General features: G+C 43.7%; 1 protein-coding gene across 2 annotated transcripts in view; it reads left to right on the top strand.

Moving 5' to 3' along the window:
* The window catches only part of LOC146182706 (phosphatidylinositol-3,5-bisphosphate 3-phosphatase MTMR14-like), a 76,468-nt gene that overhangs the window by 26,345 nt on the left and 28,599 nt on the right, over nucleotides 1-21,524 (top strand). For both annotated transcript variants that reach the window (XM_084608907.1, XM_084608908.1), the window contains exons 4-10: nucleotides 3,202-3,310; nucleotides 3,423-3,492; nucleotides 4,126-4,173; nucleotides 5,933-5,989; nucleotides 6,621-6,693; nucleotides 12,855-12,959; nucleotides 18,019-18,095. In XM_084608907.1, the coding sequence (XP_084465033.1) occupies nucleotides 3,202-3,310; nucleotides 3,423-3,492; nucleotides 4,126-4,173; nucleotides 5,933-5,989; nucleotides 6,621-6,693; nucleotides 12,855-12,959; nucleotides 18,019-18,095 (539 nt within the window). The remainder of the gene's footprint in view (nucleotides 1-3,201; nucleotides 3,311-3,422; nucleotides 3,493-4,125; nucleotides 4,174-5,932; nucleotides 5,990-6,620; nucleotides 6,694-12,854; nucleotides 12,960-18,018; nucleotides 18,096-21,524) is intronic.

Genomic DNA, 21,524 nt, shown 5'->3' on the forward strand with positions numbered 1-21,524 from the left:
GTACTTCTCTCGTTGATTTCTTAAAAGATGTCAACATCCTAACCCTACTCTAGTGTATTAAAGCAATCGCTTGCTTTCTTTCGCCAAACAGATGTTTAAACCCAGAGTTTGGCGCATGATGGCCTTGGCTGCCTACGTGCCATAAAACACAACTCTTGAAAAGGCAACGCCAGGGTGTTTCGAGATTCACGCCTTCTAATTACTCTTACTGGCACTCACCTTCCAGTCCTAGATGCGATGTCAGTGCACATTAAAGAATCCCAGGTGGTCGAAATTTCCGGAGTCCTCCACTACGGCGTCTCTCATAGCCTGAGTCGCTTTGGGATGTTAAACCCCACAAACCAAACCTTCCAGTCCTAGACACGTAAACATAATCTGGAAGTCATATGAAAGTCCATTTCTGCACAAATCGGTTCTAAAGTTGACCATTTCCATCGCCTCTATTCAAACTATTTCGGCGCGCAGCCATGCTAGAGAGACGAAAAGCATTTTTCGCGCAGATGCTCACTGACTGTGAGGGCAAGTTGTGGGGCAGTTATATATCGTGCTATTTCTGTATATTGTATTCATCTGTAAATTTCACTGCCATTCAACGGCCATAATAGGTTTTTCTAGCGTCTGCAACATCATAGCTTCCTCGGGTAGAGTATACGGCCTGGCCAGGAAGCCAATTTAAATTTCAGCGCTTGTTCTACTTTTTTAAAGCCGTGTTCCTTCATAATCGCAAAAAATGTTTTTTTCGTGCAGGCAATGTGGCATCAAGGAATGTAAAAAAACAAATGCTGCCACACAAGTTTTCATTTCCCGTTAAGCACCCCACCGCAGTGATTAAGTGATAAGAATTCTCGCATGCTGAACCCAAGGACGTGAGCTCAAAATGAATGCGCGGCGCTCGTGTGCTGTGCAACTTAAGTGCACGTTAAAGATCCTCAGGTGGTCGAAATATCCGGAGCCCTCAACTACGCCATTCTTAAGTCTGATTCGCTCACGGGTGCTATACCATTAAATAAAACCACTCAGAGTTTAATCTAAGCATAGAATGATTGTTAATTACGCTGGAAGCACGGTGAATCACGACATGTGGGCAGAAATTCAGAAGACAAGAAAAATGCGTCATTATTTATTTACGCGTGCATAGTTTAGCACCGATGGACACTGTAATGAATAATAAATACATTAACTTCAAATGCAGCTAAACTGTCCTGTGCCTATTTAAAAACACTTAATTCGAAACTTCACTGGTTTTTTCGGGTGAGTACAGTTGGCCTCTTTTGCTTAAGTAGCAATGAGTGACTTGCAGCGGCACTGAGGTGAAGCACAGCGGAAATAAGGAGGACGCCGGCTGCTGGATCCAACAGTTTGCTTTGTTTCTCTTCTCTGCGCGAAGAAGCCCCTCGTGGCAAGTTTTATGACTGAGTTTTTCAGAGCATTTGTTTCGTTTTCTATCTATAGCTCCATCTGCTCCATTTTTGTTTTCTCTGTAAACTCGTAACGTTCCATGCGTGACAATAGCCCCTTCTGGAAGCAATGTCTACATGGTGCCTGAAAACAAATTAACGTGCAGATATTGAGAACCCTCTTTATAAGCGACTATAGCAACCGGTTTCTTGGGCACTCAAGGTTGGTTATCGCAAGTGTGCGATCTTTCCGGATACGACCCATAATACATAGGTACAGTATGAAAACAGCTGGGCGCAGATTTTTGAAGCAACTATGCGTTATTGTGCATTACGGGCAGGGGTCGTTTCGCAGTAAGCGGAACAGCCTTGTAAGCGGTGCTCAATTGAGCTGAAGGATTGGTGGACATGCGCTTGACCTCGCATGCTTTCTCTTTTGTCTTTCGGCTGGGATGGGCCAGCGAGTAGATTCTTGTGACACACATTTAAAATTACCCCCTGCGCTTGTTCTGCCCTTCGATTCATATGCGATTGAAACCAGTTGAGGTGGCCTTTGGTAGGGACTTACCTCAACAAAATGCAGGCGTACGCAGCCCATCACACTTGTCGCTCGAGCGTTACAGTCCAGAGGATGTAAAACGAATTTGAGGCTGGTTCTGAATAATACATAAGATTTAACACTGCTGAGAAGTTCCATAAAGGTCATACACCAGCATGCCGTGGTGGCTCAGCCCATAATCGCCCGGGAACTGACGGCGGTTGCCGCGTTTTTAAGAAAGGCAAAACGTTAGGGCGTCCATGTGGTTGTGCGATGTCAGGGCACGTTCAAGATCCCACGTGGTCTAAAAAATTCCACAGCCTACCACTACGGCACCTTTTTTTCATTTTGTTTTCCCTCCCACCTACTTTTTTTTTCATATAGCGTGGTTCAAGTGCCGACGGAGAAGTGACAGATCGGCCTTCTTTGCCTTGAACCAATTTATATATGTTCATTTACATCATAAAATCGCATAGATTCTAACAAAGCAACTTCTTTACGATTTAACCCCGCCGGGGTGGCGCAGCGCTTGCGGCGCTCTACTACTGTTCCCAAGGACGCGGGGATCGAATCGCGGCCTCGGCGGCCGCTTTTCGATGGAGGCGAAAAGCAAAGCGTCCGTGTGTTGTGCGATGTCAGTGCACGTTAAAGAACCCAGGTGGTCTAAATTTCCGGAGTCCTCCACTACGGCGTCTCTCATAGCCTGAGTCGCTTCGAGACGTTAAACCCCACAAACCAACCAGCCAACCAACCAACCATCTTTACGATTTAGGTTTGAAACGTTGGCCGCACCCTGAACCCTCGAGACAAGTGTGGTGGACTCTGTACTATAAGATCTTAGTTCACGCGGAAGAATCCTAGATGGAGAAAATTATTCGCAGCTCTCATCTATTCACTGCCATAGGCTGAAGCGTTCTGGAAAGTTGTACTTCATAACCCAGAGTGTCATTCACGTTTTGCGAAGCTCCATTTTTCGTTGGTTGGTTTTTATGGTGGCGCCGAATGTATGAAAACCAGTCTAAATCGTTTACAGCAACCATCCTGCATCGCGTATCCGGTCTGCTCTGAACGATATCAGGCATGGTGACAATAGTCTCCGTGGTATGGCCGGAATTCTTTCGATGGACTTCAGCTTCTTCTTCCGTCTGCATAACGGGAGAGGAGCTAAGACCAGTAATGCACCACTCCGCATGTAGCCCCCGTCCAAGCGGCCAGTTGTTCCTGGTTACTGGTTACAGAACACCGGTCTTTTTAAAATCATTGCAGAGGCGCTCACGAGATGCACACTGAAATGTTCCGCGATCCCACGGAGGAGCCACACTGGGTGAGAGCCCGCACACGCTTCGCTCTTCCAGTCATCATTTACGGCAGCAAGGTAAAGTCAATTTCTCGGCTTTGTTAAGTACAAACTTTCATCTATCCTGCACCGCTTCAGCAAAGCCTACCTACTATGCTGGCTGTTGACACAATTTGTTCGTGCATTCCAGCACATTTGCAGGTTAGCTACGCTTACTGGCAGACTGGAAAAGCACTGGCGCCGTATCATCAGATTCTTTGGTAAGAATTGCACCTTGATTGGGCGCTACCCGTCAAACCTGCGAGGACTGTTTGCAATTTTATCCTGCCATTGTCGCAACATCTATGTTGCTTGGGCACGAACTTCACGCTCGTCCCAGTCTCTCTACGGGAAAATCATAAGCGATGCTCTTGGATCACTGCGACAGAATTGTTAAGGTGTCCGACCTCCTCTTTTTGGTTTACTTGTCTGGCCGGGAAGCGGGCAGATGCAGCGGTAAATAAGTATTACGCTGATAGATGTGGCCAACCGATTGTTTGTATGGCACTGATTAGGAGTGAATCTTCACACTAAGTAGCGATGCTTACTACCTAACCACTTTTTGTGGCACAATGAAGTGCTAGGTCATTCGCGGCCTGCCTGAGAGCAATTTATCACTTCCGGCATTTGCACGCGCCGAACTTGTTTGCTGGAACACCTACGATGTTTAGCAATTATCCTAAAGCACAGATATTTCCCTGCATTATTCACTCCAACATGTTACAAAATGAAGTTCGGTGAGATTTACAGTTTTGAAGTGCCTCATAATGGTCAAGTGCTTTTTACGGTGTAGAAAGTGGCTAGGCCAAGCTAGTCTCCTTTTTCTTGAACAAAGATGTCTTCGCTTCGTGCAGGTGAATCGGACGGTTACTGTGGCCAAATTTGCCATTCCATGGTAGCAGGTAAGAAAGGGTTGTGCACATACTGTGCTTCTCTTCCCGTTTAAGATTTATGAATTTCTTATGCATTCACTTCACCTATGTAACAATGTCCGTCATGGTGTTAGTCAAATTTTACGGCAGCTCTGAGAGCGGCGATCTTAATTACAAAGGGTATTTCTGGAACTTCAAGACATGGCTGATAAGAGCTGTATGCCACTTTTCGCATTTGGAAGCGCGTCGCATGCCTAGAATTGAATACACATTTTGCCTGTCGTTATAGTTTATTCCATTCGGCTGTTATATCATATTCTCAACTTCTCTTTTGGCTGACACTATTCCCTGCATAGGATGTGCCATTATTACGCAGCGCGCAAGTCTACCCAAACAAGGGGTGCTGACCTGAATTGAGCATTCAAATGCGCATTGGTTACAGTGCTACATGCACACTTGTATAATGACTGTTATTCAACTTGGGAAATCTAATGCACTCGTTTTTACTGCCAGGACGCATGCAAATAGGACCATTTAAGTTTACCTATCGGACGGTTGTTTGCACCGTGTGAAGAGAGCTGCGCTTGACTTCGCTTTGAGTGAGACATCGGCATATTAGTACAGAAGTGCAAGATGCCGGGCTAGTTGGTACTGCATAATGAAATAAAACAGCGCAACGAACGGGACGAAACACGAAGAAAGGGAGACAAAGACACAGGCGCTGTGTCTTTATCTTTGGCATATTAGTAGCCTGTTATTTTAAGGATAGAAGAGCTTCGTTTCATACAATCGGTAAGATGAATTCGTATGTACTCTCATGTCTAGTGCGAGCATGTCAGCACTTAGTGCTCGCTCGGCAAGGACGTATACCGGAGTGTACGCCGAAAAACTTAATGTCATGGTAGTTCAAGGCCACTCGATTGGAGTGCTCGCATTACCATGATGTTGCATTCGGGTCAGGTCGTTTCTAACATGAAAACTCTACATCGCTCTGAACAATTCAGAGTTGTTCAGCGGCCACTGTAGCCTAAGTCATGCCTAAACCTCTAAAACACAATGTCGCGATATCCATGCTTGTCATTTTCATACAGTGTACTCATTCCTGAATACCGCTTGTTTACGCAAAATGACGTCAACCTGTTTAAGCTGCCAGCGCTATTTAATAAAACATGGCGTCCTACGGTGAGCAACCTCTGTGAAAATTCGACAAATAACCAACTTTTTCTATTGTTATTCTCTGAAAAATATTACGGTGGAAATAGGAAGACGTTTATTAGGTAAAATCTAGCTGATAACCTGGAATCTTCGACTTAGTTGGAGAACGTAGACTTTGTACGCCGTCATGGCTGCCTCCATCGGGCACGACAGGTCAAAGTAAGCGCGCTACGTAATGCCAGTCTGCTACGTATATGCGCCGAAAGCTTTTTATTACTCATTTTATTTGCTGCTCGCGAACAATATAATCTTACTGGTTTGTAATTTTCAATGGAAGAACGCGCATCGAGTGTTCCAATTGTGAAACTAATTCTTACCTGCGGTAACAAGAATGTAATATTCAACACATTTGAATGGTACAAATAGAGAGAGGTTGTAGGGGGGGGGGGATGGTTTGGGATATTCGGATAGCTATCTGCGGAATTCGTGACTGCGGCTGGTAGGGATACAAAAACGTCTCGCGCAGCACATGCGGAACAGACAACCTAGCTCCTTTCTGTCCGGGATTGCCTCTGCAAATATTTGTCGCCACGTGTATCTCTAAACGCTAAACTATATGCTTACTTGATTGCAGGTATCTGGAACTATGGGCAAGCACGGCAACTAATGGGGTCTGCACAAGACCGTTTGGGCAAGCAGCACTTTTTTGTCATTTTGCGATATAAAAGTTAAAGTTAGTACTGTATGGAAACACATTCATAGCGCTGACACGGCAGTGGGAGTAAGATAAGCGTTCTTTATTCTTGCCCATTTATCCTCAGGGACTAATAACTCTTTCTCGTGGAATTAAGATTCATACAATTCCGAGAGCAGAGGTTATTCCATCGCTTCGGTCCGTAGGGCTCGACTGAGCTGCATATGCTGTCGGAGACTGCATTCTTTATCGCGGAAAGTGGGCTCTTTATACATTTCTTTCTTTCGCTTTCTTCATGAGTATGGCATAGCGTTTATGTAATCAATAAAGGGAGTGCACTGGCCTCGTTTAACTTTTACTTTGCAGCCTGTTATAACACTCTTAACTATTCTGTGTATGACGAAAATGTTACTGAGAATCTTCTAACGTTTTTCGCTGGTGCCACTATAACCACTTTTTTTATCTTTCTGCTGACGCTTTGTCATTAATGCCTTGCTGTATAATATGTGCCGAAACGTTAAGGTATGCAGCGACTCAGCACGTACGCCTTTGCGCAACATTTCATCGCTCGACTTTACAAGATCTGTTTTGCGTTCACGCCATGTGGATGCTGACGTTGGTGGCGCAGGTGGAGCAGGTGGTGGACCGGCGAGGGGTGCAGAGGCCGCTCAGGAAGAAGGCGGCTCGGCTGCAAATGAAGCGTAAGCGAAATGACAGGGCTGTTTTTGTTAATATTTCCTCCCAATGGAGAACTTGTGGATGTGTATTTCCTCACAAGCCAAAAAGGTATCCTTTCAAATCAAATCAAATTTGTTTTGTTATTTTCACCGTAACCAAAAATACATGGCGAAAAAAGGGGGTGGGAGAAAAAGTTGCACAATATCAGCTTGACAAAGCTCCAACCACCCTGACAGCAATGACAGCACTAACATTTCAAATTTTTGTTTAGTGTACTAGGAACGGTACAAAACGAAAGTAAAAAGAAACATCTAGTTACACTAATGCTATTTTATAAATAACTGCTCTATGTCCCTTTTGTTAAGTTTCGTAGTGAATATGTCTTGCTTCGCAAAGTCATTGAGTGTGTGTGGGAGTGTGTATTCAACGCGTTGGCGGCCATAACCTGTGCGCGTGACGGGAACTTTCCATGGTAGTTTATGGCGATGAGGGTATATGTATTCTTGCTTATGGAGATTGGCGATATGTTAGTTCAAATAACAGCTCATATATTCCTTCTCGGCGATTTTAACTATCCTACGTCGACATTACTATGCATGTTTCTTTTGTCCACATAGTTTCCATACCCTCAAAGATAATGTCCTGCACTTGGTTCTTACGATTGCTTCTGATTATACCAGCTCAGTATCTCTTAATGAAGGATTTGGTGATCATCTGCTCCTCGAGTTGAAAAGTACTGTAGCTTTTTTTCATTATATCACACGACTTAAACACATCCTTGACTGTAAAAGGGGAGACTATGCAGCCATATAAAAACTCTTTCGAAAACGTTTGCCTCGCGTATATTTTCCTGAAAGGTCGGTGAACGAAAACAGGACTTTGATGAGGCGAAAAGTAATAGCGTTAGTTTATTCTCACGCACTGTGATTCTCCTTTAGTTTTAACACATCACAACCTTGGTTCCACAGGGCATGCACCGCGCATGCTATAGAACAAAAAAAAAAGTTTGTTTAGGAAAGTCAAACAATTAGGAACACCGAAATTATGGCTTACCCATAACCAGACTGGAAAAATGCCTTGCCCAAAATCCCAGTTGCTCAAATTTAACTGGAAGACTGACTTGGCCGGACATAAGTTAAATACCCGCTTGTTTTAAAGCGAAAGCCTTTTATGGCTCATGACTCGCTAGCGTCTCGGACCGTGCGTCCGCAAGAAGTGTGCCACTACTTCGCGGGATTTCACTTGTCAGTCATCATTATAACGTAAACAGAAATACAAAAAATCCTGTCTCTATTGAGAATCTAAACTCCATTCCTCGGATCCCCAGCCGAGTGCTTTAACCAGCTCGGCTACCCCCAGGATCCCGAAAAGTACATCATAACTCTTGTCTACCACGAGGATCACGGTAGCGTAATTCCGCAAGTGACGGTAACTTCGCTTTTCCTTTCCTGTACAGCATTTATAGAACTCCGGTGAATTTTGATGTGTTCAACGAAACGCTGGTTGTATTTTACCATGTACAGCAGCAAAGCTCAGGCTTTCGCATTTCTCCACTGCAGGTGCTACAGTGCTCTCGCAATTTTTATCACTTTTTTTACACCTTTCTACTTGAGATCATCCCCAGTATCCACACAGATAAGAGGTTGACCCTCAGCACATGGAACGTGTGAACATAATTTCAGCTGGAATTTAGTCTCAGATAGAAAATCTGAAATTATCATCTTGCTGTCGCATTTATGGCATTAGTACTAAACTTAAGAATACCGTCAATAATTCTAGTGTTAACCTTGCTCACATCATCGAACAATCTTCTACTGGATAAATACCGGAGGATTGGAAAATTGTTAAAGTAGTTTCAATTGTTAAGTTGGTGATAGAAATAAGGTGTGTATCTACAGCCCCATATCTAAGTGTCGCATGCGAACATCTTGAACACGTCTTCTTGACTTTTTGTAAACATGTCACATACCCACAAGATGGGATGACGTCATTGCACCATGGATGGCGCGCTAACTGGAACACAGTTACTGCTTCCCAAACTAACACGGATTTAGGAAGGGATTTTCATTTGATACGCAGCTAATTCAATTCAGAAATGAATTTGTTTCGAATATGGACAAAGGTTTTCGGACTGCGTGTTCCTCGACTACTCTAATATAATCGTGTCTCGTTCCCCTGTCTAATAGCCGAGCTATCAGTGCTACGCTTATGATATCATATCATACAATATCTCTGACAAGGCGTAGCGTACTCTTGTTTGAAAACTAGCTTCTCTGACAATTCTATGTCCCCAATTTTAAATCTCCTCGATCTGGTCACCGCATCAAGCCTATTTAATACAATCGCTGGCACTCGTGAAGAGTCGCGCTGCAGACTTTATAACCGGGAAATATGATTGGCAATCAAGCTTTATGAATCCCAAATTATCGCTATTATTCTCGACCCAGAGGTACGCAAGCAGGTGGCTTTTTATTTTCGTAAAATAATCCTAGCACCCTACACCTTCCTGAACCGCATCGTGAATTTCAGCCTTTGTGATCACCAGAGCTTTAGGCGCGCATTAGGTCGAAGCAAAGCTTCTATTTCATCAGCGCTACCGCGTGCCATAAGGGGCTCAATGATCTTCCTGATCGCATTGCTTTCATTCATGACCGTGCTGTCTTCAAAGAACAATTAGTGCTATGGTTTGTTACTTTATACTCGTTATTGCACTTTGCGATTCAGCCTTCAGTCACACTTGATTATCACTTGTTAGTGAATAAATAATACCCTATCGAAACGTTAGCTCAGCTTGCGAACTGACGTTCTCCTTCGATCTATGCTCAGCTTTCTTTAATACTGCGTAGCCATCTTCTTCCTCTCGTTCTACTGTGGTGCCTAAGGGCTAAGGGCTCCCTCTTAGCACTCCTCCAGTTTGTTTTTATTTGAAGACTTGCCATGTGGCATAGTCTAACTTAAATGGGCCATGCCACTGTCATCCAATATATTAGTTTTGTAGTCTGGCAGATACTAAAGGACCTTTTTGTTCTATTTCCGAAATTTGAGTGCTCTAGGCGCAATTCTTGTTTTGAAATAAGTGGCTGAAGTTCACTTCGCGAACCTCATCCCACCGAAAGCAATCACTATGTTGAAATGCTTAGTGTCGTCACAGAGTGACAATGACCACCGTATCGCCTGCTGCTGTGCCGGCGCCGATAAGCTGCCGATACACTTTACTGTGTTTGCGCGCGGTAACATGACTCCCAATAAGTGGAGTCAGCATGTTTCTGAAAACATACGACTCTAGTGAAGCACGATTTAGTTACTGCCTGGAGTTCCTCCTTCGGCGCGATCGACCCCATCGCCCGGTGCAAGCACTGCCCCAACCGCTGCAAGCACCGTCGCGCTGGCCACACCGGCCGTGCCTTCCTTGGAAGCCATCCGCGCCAGCGATACGCGGATCCCTTGCGCCCTTATCAGAAAAGCGTACTAAAATGTATTATTCTCGTAATAGATCCTCGAAAATAAAATATAAAAATAAATGCTTCTTGTGAAATGCCGACACATACGTTGAGAGGTGCGCTGCCCGTGTTCTTGTGCGCTAACTCGGGTGCTAAAGCGTCGCAGAAAATAATTTCTTCTACTACGAAACTGGGGTTCAGATTAAAGAATTTTCATAATCGAGAGGTCCATTTACGAAAACGCCTCACTAATCTATTACAAAGCGCAGTCCACTGGGGCTTCGATTCAAAGTAATTTAGACCTAGCGACGATAAGAGAATTGGCCAGAGCACCGTCATCCTTCTTTTTTTTTTTTCAGTGTACAAATGTATGCGGTTCGAGCGGGTATCGACTCGTGCGCCTTTCGTAATAGGGCGCCGACGTGCGCCTGAATACCGCGCACAGATGCCGGTATTCCCTAGGTTAAAAGTTCTAGCAGAGATCAAAGAAAAGCTTAGTTTGCGGGAACCTCGTTAAGAGGCAAGAGTGCTATTTGGCCGACATTACCGCGGATTAGCCTAAACGCGGTTGAAGTTGCGCGTGCAGAGAACATGCAGCAGACGACACGGCGTCAGCCTATGCCGTCACCGGCTTCACCGGTTGCCAGATTAGCAAGCTGTTCACAAAGAAACGAAAATACTAGTTTTTAAAATGCCTGCAGCTGCGATGCAGCTGAAACGTTGAGGTTCAGTTGGCACATCATGAATGAGACGCAATAAATTGTTTATATTTCAAAATTGGTTTCATGACCCCTATAAAGTAAGTCGTGTAGATTGTCATTAAGTGCCTGGAGCAAGCACTAACTTTTAATATTGTCCATCAGCCGCAAGTGGAGGTTTTGCTCTGTTGTAGCCGAGAGGCCAACCTCCTGTTGTCTTATTTTTGGCGGTTGCATTCCTGGGCATGTCCATGAAAGATGGCAAAGATGGCCTTAGACACTTAGGACATGTGCTCGACACTACATCTTCTAGAGCCCCTTCGGCGCGTCACCGAAGGGTTAAAGGTAGCCTTAGCGCTAATCCTTGTAAGGCACACCTCCTCCACTCTCCTTAGGTAAAGAGGGAGGGGTTACGTGCACGGGGCAATCGGGGCATGTGCATTTTTCCATACTTTAGATGCCAAGATTGGGAGATTGCAGCAGGAATAGAATGGGAGGCTTGCGGGTGAGGCACTTGTGTTCGGGGCCTGGTGTGCAAAGATGCGTTTTTTTATTAATGTTCCTAGCATTCTTTCACAAATTCCATACGGTGCTCTTTCATACTGTGTGGTCGGCTACATCCTCTCCTACCCCGATGCCTTCCCACCGGAAAACATAGAAGGCGCACAGTGCAGTTAATTGCTTCATAAAGACAGGTCACTGCTAAAAGCGAGCTCAATGCCTCGCATTCCATTGATACATATGAATAAAATGTATACAATTTTAAAAGTAGGAAAAAGTAATAACATTTTAACCCCATGAAAGGCATCCTTTTGCACTGAAGTGACAGTGACTCTTATTTTCCACATTGTTTTGTGCTCAGTATAATACCCATCGCTTAGTCTTGCTCACCCTAACGTTTAGTGTTTGTCACTAACCCTTAATTTTAGAGGATTCTTCGTCTACACTTTGTTGAAATTCGCTTCGAGCGTGCGTCGGCAGTCTACTGGACTATCTTCAAGCTAGATATTTTTTCGAACGCTAGACAAATTTATTCACTGCTCCTAGTTCAATAGTTCACTCTAAGGAAAATGAGTACTTGAATCTAATGAAACTACTTTCATCGAAAAATACGATTATAACGTGAAGCTTGTGACAATCGCCATTCCACATACGCTGAATCCAAGAGCAGTCATCCATGCATGCCTTACTGGAACACTTGAGGAACCCACTCTAGATAGCGAAAACCGCCGATACAATAGTTAAGAGCTCGTGCACTTGTTCTGCCTGTTCCATCCGGCTGCATAGCAATGTCCTGCGAACTTGCTTTGGTGAAACCTTCTTTAACACAAACGCTTTTCTCAGCCTTTGTCTCCATTGAACGCTCGCTTGATGCAACTGCTTCTGATGGAGCGGTGACTTCATAGTCGCCTAATTACGCGCAGAATAATTTTTTGCCCCGTGGTTAAAGAGACAGCCTTGCCGTCATATTCACTAAAACATCCAACTCGGTTATCTCATGGTAAGGAAAAAGCAGTCACAGCAATGTCACACCAGCCTCAGGACTAAGGGGAGGAGAGATACTGTCGCAGGCTAAGCGGTTTTGCTCTTAGCAGGATTGCCTCTTTTACGATGCGTTGTGGGTAGCTATGGACGAAAGACATCATTGTTCAAGACAACGACTTCGAGAAGCCATCTTATCTCGTTCTTCAAGCGTTATTACAATATGTGTGCTTGCCCATTTCTTATTCCTGTGAAATTCCCTCATGTCCTGCAGTAAGTAATGCTCGTTTGTTCTGGTTCCGGGAACAGTCACTGGTGGTAAAACGCTAACTTAGCGTGCCTGTGTCTGCGCTCGGCTGGACGTCGTGTGTCTGCCCCGGCCTAGCCTTGGGCCCGTCCAATGCGTGGCATTCAGAATGAGTGTCGTGGAAACCTGTAATTGATAATAGCTTTTCTCGTCACCGCTATTTCTATGAAATGTGCAACGCAATAATTTAAAGCAAGCGTAGTTCATTCCGTTCAACGAATTCTTTTGACCCGTTCTCTTCCCCAACCTTTGTGTAGTGGGGCCTCCTTTCAAGGACAACTGGAAAGGGAAGATATTCTGCTTCTCGAGGAATTATCAGTGGGTCAAATCTGTGACCTGATGACTGAAAAAAAGCAATCAAAGTGAGTGCATTGTTCTTCTTTATTGGTTTTCACGTGGACTATTCGAGCCACTTTTTCTACCCTTTCATTTTTTATACCAGCGCTCTCCGTTGTGCACGCAAAAATCTTAACCCAAATGACAAAAAAATTTCCACGAGCTTTCACAAATAATGTTCTCTTGCGGGAAATTAGATTTTTCAGAGCGGAGATGTACTATCCTAGGCTTATACAGGTATAGCCTGACGCCTATTACACACGTGACGTGGCCACTTTTCCCCACCCTTCCTACTGCATGCGCAGAAGCCATCCGGTAAACCTCTCCAAGTCTAAGATAGTATGTCTACGCTCTGCTCACTATCTCTTCTGTTTTGTTTACTCTTTTATCAGACGGCGTTCTAAGACGTTCCAACCTTCAATGATAGAATGATTTTGCAGTGGAATTTTCTGACTGTCTGAAATTTACGCACTTGGCTACCATCACATTTCCTACCCTTATCAGTGTGCGTTAATTGAACTGGTTTTAGGCCTACTCGATAAAACGACTGTACGGCACGGGCCCTTCTAGTGTCACTTGTATTCATGCACTTCTCATTGTGAGACGCAAACGTGCCGGTGAATGTGACCCTGCTGCTCCAAAGATCGAGTGGTGCCGTGCTTCATCACGGCACCATTCTGTGCTTAGGAGCAGCAGCCACATTTACCGGCATGTTTGCTTTCACAATGTCAAGTGCATGAATGAAAATTGCTTTAAAAGCAATGTACCACGGCACCACTATGACTGTTCTGCCTGCTATGGCATGGTTCACCTGAGTGCAGACAGCGCATCAGCTTAGGATTGCCATGCAATATGTAAGGCACTGAAAGCTAAATTCCACCACAAAGGCGCACCTAAAGACGTTGAATTTGATTCTACTTCCAATCAAAAACTGAGCTCCTTTCAGATTTATCCTGACTGCCGCCCAATGCCTTAATTCGTGAGTGGCCTAATCTGCCGAGCGGCGGTTACTGTTCGCATCAGATGTTCACACACGTCGCTTGCTCAACCCCAGGAAGCACAGAATGTGGGGCCCCAGTAGGTCCGATGTAGGCAAGTGGGGCTGGGGCAACCATCATAAAACCTGCATCGGTCCCCGATGGGGCAAATGTGGGCAAGCCCCATTTGGGCTTGCCCCTGTTCCTTCTGCACGAGTCCCATAGCGGCATTGCTCTGGCTAATGCAAGCACATTCCTGTATCCAGACCGCAAGGGTCCTTTGTCGGATATTTAAGGGCAATCCAACCTAAATGTGGGCCTCATAGATCCGAAATGAGGCCGCCCCCATAAAATCTTTGTGGGACCTACATCGGCCGTAGTGGGGCAAAACAATAATGGACACGCCCACATGCTGCCCCAATCGGCCCCTTGTAGGTTGCTTGAGGGCAGGGGAAATATGAATAAGAGCTCAATTTGGGCAAGCCCTCGTGAAGCCCAAATGAGGCAGCCTTAGCTAAACCGCTTTAGGTCCCACGTAGGCTGTAATGGGGCTGGAAGGCGGGCCTGCCCGCATGGTATCAAAATTGGTCCCTTGTGGGAACTTTGAAGGCACGTGCAACTGCAGGTGGGCTCTAGGTTCAAAAATAACACCCAGCCCAATTGGGGCTGCCCGCACAAAACTGATTTATATCCCACATGTGCCGTAATGGGGCTGGAAGGCGGGCAGGCCTGCATGATACCAAAATCGGTCCCTTGTGGGGAATTGGAAGGCACGTGCCACAGCAAGTGGGCTTTAGGTTCAAAAACACCCAGCCCAATTGGGGCTGCCCACACAAAACCGCTGTAGGTCCCACATCGGCCGCAATGGGGCTAGAAGGCGCGCGTGCAATTGTGTAATGATTCTTTTCAACCTTTATTTGTATTATATGCTGCCCTATATTAGTACTATTATAGACTATTTGTATAACAGTTGTTCCCATGTTTAGTCGGTTAGAAATACTACGTGGCTTTAGTTCTCGCACTCATGCAAATTGCGCTAAAAATACTAAAACATACTGATTTATAACTGTTGCTCTTAATGTGGTTGCTATGGATAGCCTACAACGCTAAGCACAAAATTACTGTTCCGAACACACATCATCATGGCCTGAACAAGATGTACACGAAGTCATTTAGGCTAGACTAATGTTAAGAGTTATTGCAAAATTTAATATTGTGGCTGTTTATAAAGGCAAGCATGTACAAAATAATTATTTAATTACGTGCATAAATAATGATTGGGAAAACTTCGACAAGGGCTTCCCATCGATTTCCTGCGTCGGACCCCTATGAGAATAATGTGAGCAAGCCTAAGTGCGGCTTGCGCTATAGCCTGCATCGGACCTATGTCATTATCTGAGGGGCTAACCGAAATAAAAAAAAATAAATGTTCATGCAGAGCGGCTGCCCAAATCCGTCCAAAGTAGGACCATCGTGGGGAGTTGGCTGGATGTGCCCTTTTAACAATGCCGGAAAAATGTGCGCAGCCCCGCAAATGCTGCCTGCATCGGTCCCTAGTGGGGCCCATCAGGGCTTTGTCGACAGCCCCCTTCAGGCCTACGTCGGCCCCTCTTGCAGCACCCACATTGAGCACACCGGGGCTGTCCTGCATTGCCTACATCGGACCCACCAGGGTCCCCCCTTCATAGCCCACTTTATGCTACCTGGGACTGAGCTTCTGGCCTTGCGACACAATTCTCCCGCTGTCTCAAAGCATTATTTGTGTGGTCACTGTACGGCATACACTGACTTTCGCTGAAATGCACACTTTTTCAAACGAGGCACGATTTCTAGTTTACTTCTGACGCGGCGAACGATGATAGTGGTCTCGCATCTCAATATCTCACAGTAGGTATATAAGGTAAGAATTCTAATTGCCCCAGGACATATGGCGCCTAAGTCATCAAGCTGTATTTTTTTTTTAATTTCTTGCGTATTTCATCTGTGCATCTGAAATTCTCGCGATCTTTCCCTACACGTATATTGCAAACGAATGAAGACTTAGAACTGGGCAAGTTGGTAATAACTGACACAAGTAGAACCAGGGCGAAGCAACAGAAATATAGATGAAGTTAGTCCAAACCTTTAGACTAGGATAGCAATTGACACTTGTGATGAAAGACAGGCGCGCAAATGCCACAAACATTGAAAGAAGTGTATAGTGACGTGTAGGAGCTTCTCATATAGAAGTCATCGATATGTTCACACTAATTCCATAGCTTTGAAGGCTCCGTTCATCGAAAATACATGCGTCGCCGGCCAGCGTTGGCGTTGTGGGCAAAAACTGGCAAGCGTGGCGCTGGCAGGCGGCTGCTGGTAGCTGACATGGCCGCGCGCTGACAGCCCGTTATACTTAGTGGCACGGGCAGGGGCATATTTTTATTTTGGTCAGCCTCACCATGCTATATGTAACATTAGTGATGCGGGAGGAGTCCGTTTTTGGACTCCAACTTACATTCTGTACGTAGGACTGCCTGACGTTACCTTCGGCTGGAGCTGGCAACTTGGGACTCTCCTCTCATAATTGGAGGGTGATAGCAGAATCCGCCTGCCAGGACCGTTGCAATTACGTTACTCCTAGGCCAAGCAGGCGCGTTTAACGGCTTGGCCATCGCGGAGTTTTATATGTAGACAGATAGCCTACGTTATCGCCTCATACCCTTGCAGGTGGAGCATAAGTATCCCCAATAATGTTTACCCTCAGCACTGGTTTTGTGTGGATAAGATTCCTGTAGAGCAACTGAAATGTGATTGCGATTATTAAATCGCACCACACGGGGCTACTTTTCCTTGTCAACTTATTACCTCATTTATTTCAATGACTAGGCTTCAAACTTCAAATGGCAGCATTTTACCTTTGTTAATAAATTTCTTGTTTCCCAGCTCGGGTGTGTGAAATTCGTCACTCTCCCCTTCACAATTGAGATGCGGACGGAAATATATTTAATTTGAATTTTAATATTTTTTAATACTCAAGAGCATACTGATGTAACACGGTTTGTTGTAGAGCATGACTAGAAATTAAAAAGCTTACTCAATTACCCCACTTAAATATTCTTTCGCATAAATAGTTAGCGTCCTGTGCCTCTCAACGTGTATTTTCTTTTAAAGAAAGGAATTGCAGGTCATTACCACAGACGTCAAGGATTCGTCCAACCTACCCTTAACGCCATTTATAACTACGCTTGGCAGCTGGGAAACACCGGGAGAGAGCTTTAACTGATTTATGTATCCAAACTTCGGTACTAGTATACACTGGCTCTCTGTACGTCTCCGGCCAGTTTTTCTTGCCCACACCCCGCACCCTACCCCACTGCACCACTTCGAACAGCGCGATTGGGTGTAATGTATAATGCGAAAACGGACTATAGCGTAGCTTTCGATACCTTCCAGACATGGACATTCATTTGGAACGTTTTTCTCAATCAGTCAACCCGATAAATCGTACAATGTAACATTTTGTTTCGCCCGCGCAACCAGGCAGCAATGTCTGGCGCTCGACGACTTGAATCGGTTCAGCGCGACCCACTTGTTTTAATCACATCAGCATTGCCTACAAAAATTAGAATCTTTTTCGTTTCGACTAGTATGTTGTGTTGAAATTTCGCAGTTCATTTAAGTGCATAGCATCAAGCCATCCAGCATTCTTCCCATTCTTTGAGCTCACACTGGTGCTTTTGCCGCGCAGATTTTGTCCAAATGATTTTTCCTTTCTCCGCCGATTTTCATGAACTTGATACCGATCAAGATTTCTTACGAGCAGCAACTAATTCACGGATTTAGCTTCCCATAAAGCGGAAAAAACCCGCAATATTTCATATATTACCCCGACAAGGAAACAGGAGTGCAGGGAAGGAGCAGTTCAATGCTGCGTCCCTTGTTCTTCACAATGAATTAGCTTTCCTGCACTAGCTTGGTACAGCTATTCGTTTCATATGTGATAATCTAAAACGTGTTGTTCTGTCTCAGTTTCCTTTGGGGAACTTCACTCTATACGCCAGTTGGTTGAGCCTTCTTTTGTCGCGAAAGCGCATGTATTAACTCTCAGTCGCCCTTTTGTTGCTTGCAGCCGTGTGCCGCTTATGGCAGCTCTTACCAAGTGGGACAAGTTCTCGGACTTCAGCATCGTTGAGCTCCCATACCCAGGTATCAACATCAAAAGGGATGAAAAGTACGCCGCAATAAATCCCCAGTTAACATGCAAACAAACGGAGACCGAAGAGAAACAGTAGTGCTATGCTTGCGTTAAATAATTGCAGGCTTGTTCATTGGCGGCCAGCTATTTCCACGTAAGGACAAAACATGAGAAAGTGCATTTGGGTTTCCCGTCCCGGAAGCAGAAGAAATGTCCTTGTTTGTGAAACAGTCTATTTATGACTTGCGTATGCACCCAACTAAGCATGCTATTGATAAGTTAACGCTATTTATTGCCCATATTGGGATTTTGATCTTTTGGACAGGGCACTTTCCATGACACTTAAAAATGGCGAAGATTTCATTTTTTAAATCTGGCGATAAGAACAGCATGAAAGTACAAAAATGCATGTTGGGCTTCTATAGAAATTTCCTAAAACTATCACACACGCTGTTGAAATTCTATCGATAATCGGCTACATATTTCATAGCGTAGTGGTAACAAAATTTTGAGCGCTTCTCGAATAGTGGCCTATGTGTTATGAGGGCAGACCGAATCCGCACCACTTAATTTCTGTGGGTTTCAGACTCAAATGGTCTGGAAACTCTGCACCTGACACATTTTGTTTCAGGACTACATACCTACTGCTGAGCAACCGAAAATAGTGCACAACCATCTGCTTGCCACAGACACTAGCTAATTTACATTAAGGCAAAATTAGTACGTTGCATATCCTAGCTAAGATAAGTCAACGCAATTTATGTTCAGCTCGGCCGATCAACAATCTTGTCAAATCAATGCCGATTAATAAGCTTAGTGAGGCTTAAAAGAACAAGAAAAGACTTTCTAGTTCTTTTCTGCCTCACTATATATATTTACTGACGTACTCGTTAGCCGACACTTATCCCACTAGATTGTTGATCTTTCTAGCAAAATATAGAATGTGCGGAGTGATCGCAGCTAGAACATACACAATCACAATCACTTTATTCCGCATTCTTCCCTGTACAGAAAAACATGTGAAGGCAAAAACTAAAAGCTGCTATCTAAGCAACTTGAGGAAGCCCCTTGCCCCCTTTGATGGCAGCGTACAGCGGCAACAACCATACAGAGGTTAAACGTTGTGAAGGAAAATAGCTGAAATATGGAGAACTGTAATATGTAATCAATGTTCTTACTAATTGTATGACATTTATACAAGCTCTATTTACATATCATAAAATGTTCTTTTTATGCACAGGTTATGCTCTACAGTACAAACAATATAATAGGATATGCACATAACGATCAAGCATTTATACAAATCAGCACACATAAAAATTTGAATCGTCTATGCACAATACATAAAAAATATGCAACTTATGCATGCTTGAAAACAAAACAGAAAAATGCATTTACATGGACCTTTTTTTTCCTTTTTAATTAGATGTTTTAATGCCCATCACTAATTCATCACATTATACTTGTAAACTTCTAAAATATCTAGCTAGTGCAGATTTTGTCGTTCTTATATCTATATCTCTGCTGTTGAATCTGTTTATGCTGGCAAGCGATGTTTTAGTCTATTGAAACCATTATTCGTACGTGAAAAGGATACAAACCAAGTATTTGTTTCTGGTGTTGTAGGGAACTTCCAAAATTTGTCTTAGATTGCACAGTGATAGAAAGCATGTATTTAATTTTACCAGCTAATTTTTATACCTAATAATTAGGTTAAAATGATATAAGTGGAGTACAGACAGTATATTGTGCTTAAAAAAGCTCAGTTGTATGGCCTTCATGCGGGAAGCCTGCAATGGGATGTATTGCCTTTTTTTGCACTAAGAATAACCGGTGTATGTTGGTATTCGAAGCTGTTGCTCACAAAAGGCTGCAGGAATAGATGTCTGGCGTGAATAAGGGATTATATACCATTAGTTTATTTCTAGGTGGAAGACTATGTCTACAGAGAATGCCACAGACCTTTGCCAAGTTGCGAAGCACATGCGTTATATGCGCATCCCAAATTAAATGTTCATTAAGTACTATACCTAATGTTATCTCTTCGTGTACTGTATCTAATATTTCATTGCCTAAGTTTAAATTAAAGACGTTTTGCGCAGGCCGAGATAGGACAGCCTTAGTTATTTCGTATTTATTTCCAATGAATTAATTTTGCTTCATTCTAACTGTTTATTCAATATAATGTTACCAAAACATGGTAATTCACTAACGTCTTTTGACTGAAGAAAGATACTTGTGTCATAGACATAGACTGCCAAGACGGCTTGGTCGCTTATTCGACTATGTCAATAATATAAATTGTAAAAAGAATGGATCCTAATATACTGCCTTGAGGCACACCATAAGATATATTGCGTCGAGCTTATGATTCCTCTTTTATTCAAAGTCTATGCTATCACGCATACAGACATGATCTTAAAAGGTTAAGAGGTATACAACTGAAGCCAGAATGCTCTAGTTTAGAAAATACGCTAATAGGGTCAATTCTATCAAACGTCTTAGAAAAATCTACAACGACCCCTAGTGTTTAGTTTTTTCTTCAAATCCTGTAATAATAAAGTAATTTTGTGTGACAAGGGCCAGTTCTGCTGACATATCCTGTAGGAAACCAAACTGTTGGGGAGATATTTTAGCATGGTTATCGCAAAATGATACCCCTCTTTTACAAATTGCCTTTTCCAGTCGTTTGGGTGTTACAGGCTTTACAGAAATGGGTGTATAATTTGAAAATTCATTTTTGTCACCCGACTTGAACAGGACAGCGACTCTGGCTATCTGTATTTTTTTGCGGGAAAACATCAGTACCTAAACGGATGTTAAATATATGCGTAAGAGCAGGTACTACGAGATTGAGCACAAACTTTATGGGATGAATTAGGTCGTCAATATCACGCGCTTTGCTGTTCTTTAAGGACATAAAAATGGAATAAACTTCATCTGTAATAACTGGATAAAAGAAAACAGTGTGGGCATACAGTTGGCGCAAATACGAGGATGCTTTATCATTGTGACTGTTATTAGCTAAAGTCGTAAAATATTCTTTAATTTATTTGCTAGCTCTCTTTCCCTAAATCTTTGATTATTAATTATAATTTCGAGGTCTTCACTTTCATGTGTACTCCTATTTAAGAGTTTATTCAATTCCCGCCAAAGAGTAACCACCCGGGCGGCAACGCGGCCAAAACTGTTTTCAAAGTAAGCGTGTTTAGAGTTCCGTAAAAACTTACACTGTTTCTCTATTCCTAAATGCATAGAAATAGCCGAGTTCCCTTGTTTTCAAAAAACTGAAAATGCATATCATTTTTCTTAATAATCATACTAATTCATTATTTTGTGAACCATGGCCTACGGTATTTTTTATGCCTCTTGATAGATTTGTACCTAAAGCAATGCATGTAGGTATGCTTAAGCAGACTCGTGAAAACGTCATAAGCATC

This window comes from Amblyomma maculatum, chromosome 7 (assembly GCF_055883805.1).
Source record: "Amblyomma maculatum isolate TAMU_Amacu chromosome 7, ASM5588380v1, whole genome shotgun sequence".
Taxonomy (NCBI): Eukaryota; Metazoa; Arthropoda; class Arachnida; order Ixodida; family Ixodidae; genus Amblyomma; species Amblyomma maculatum.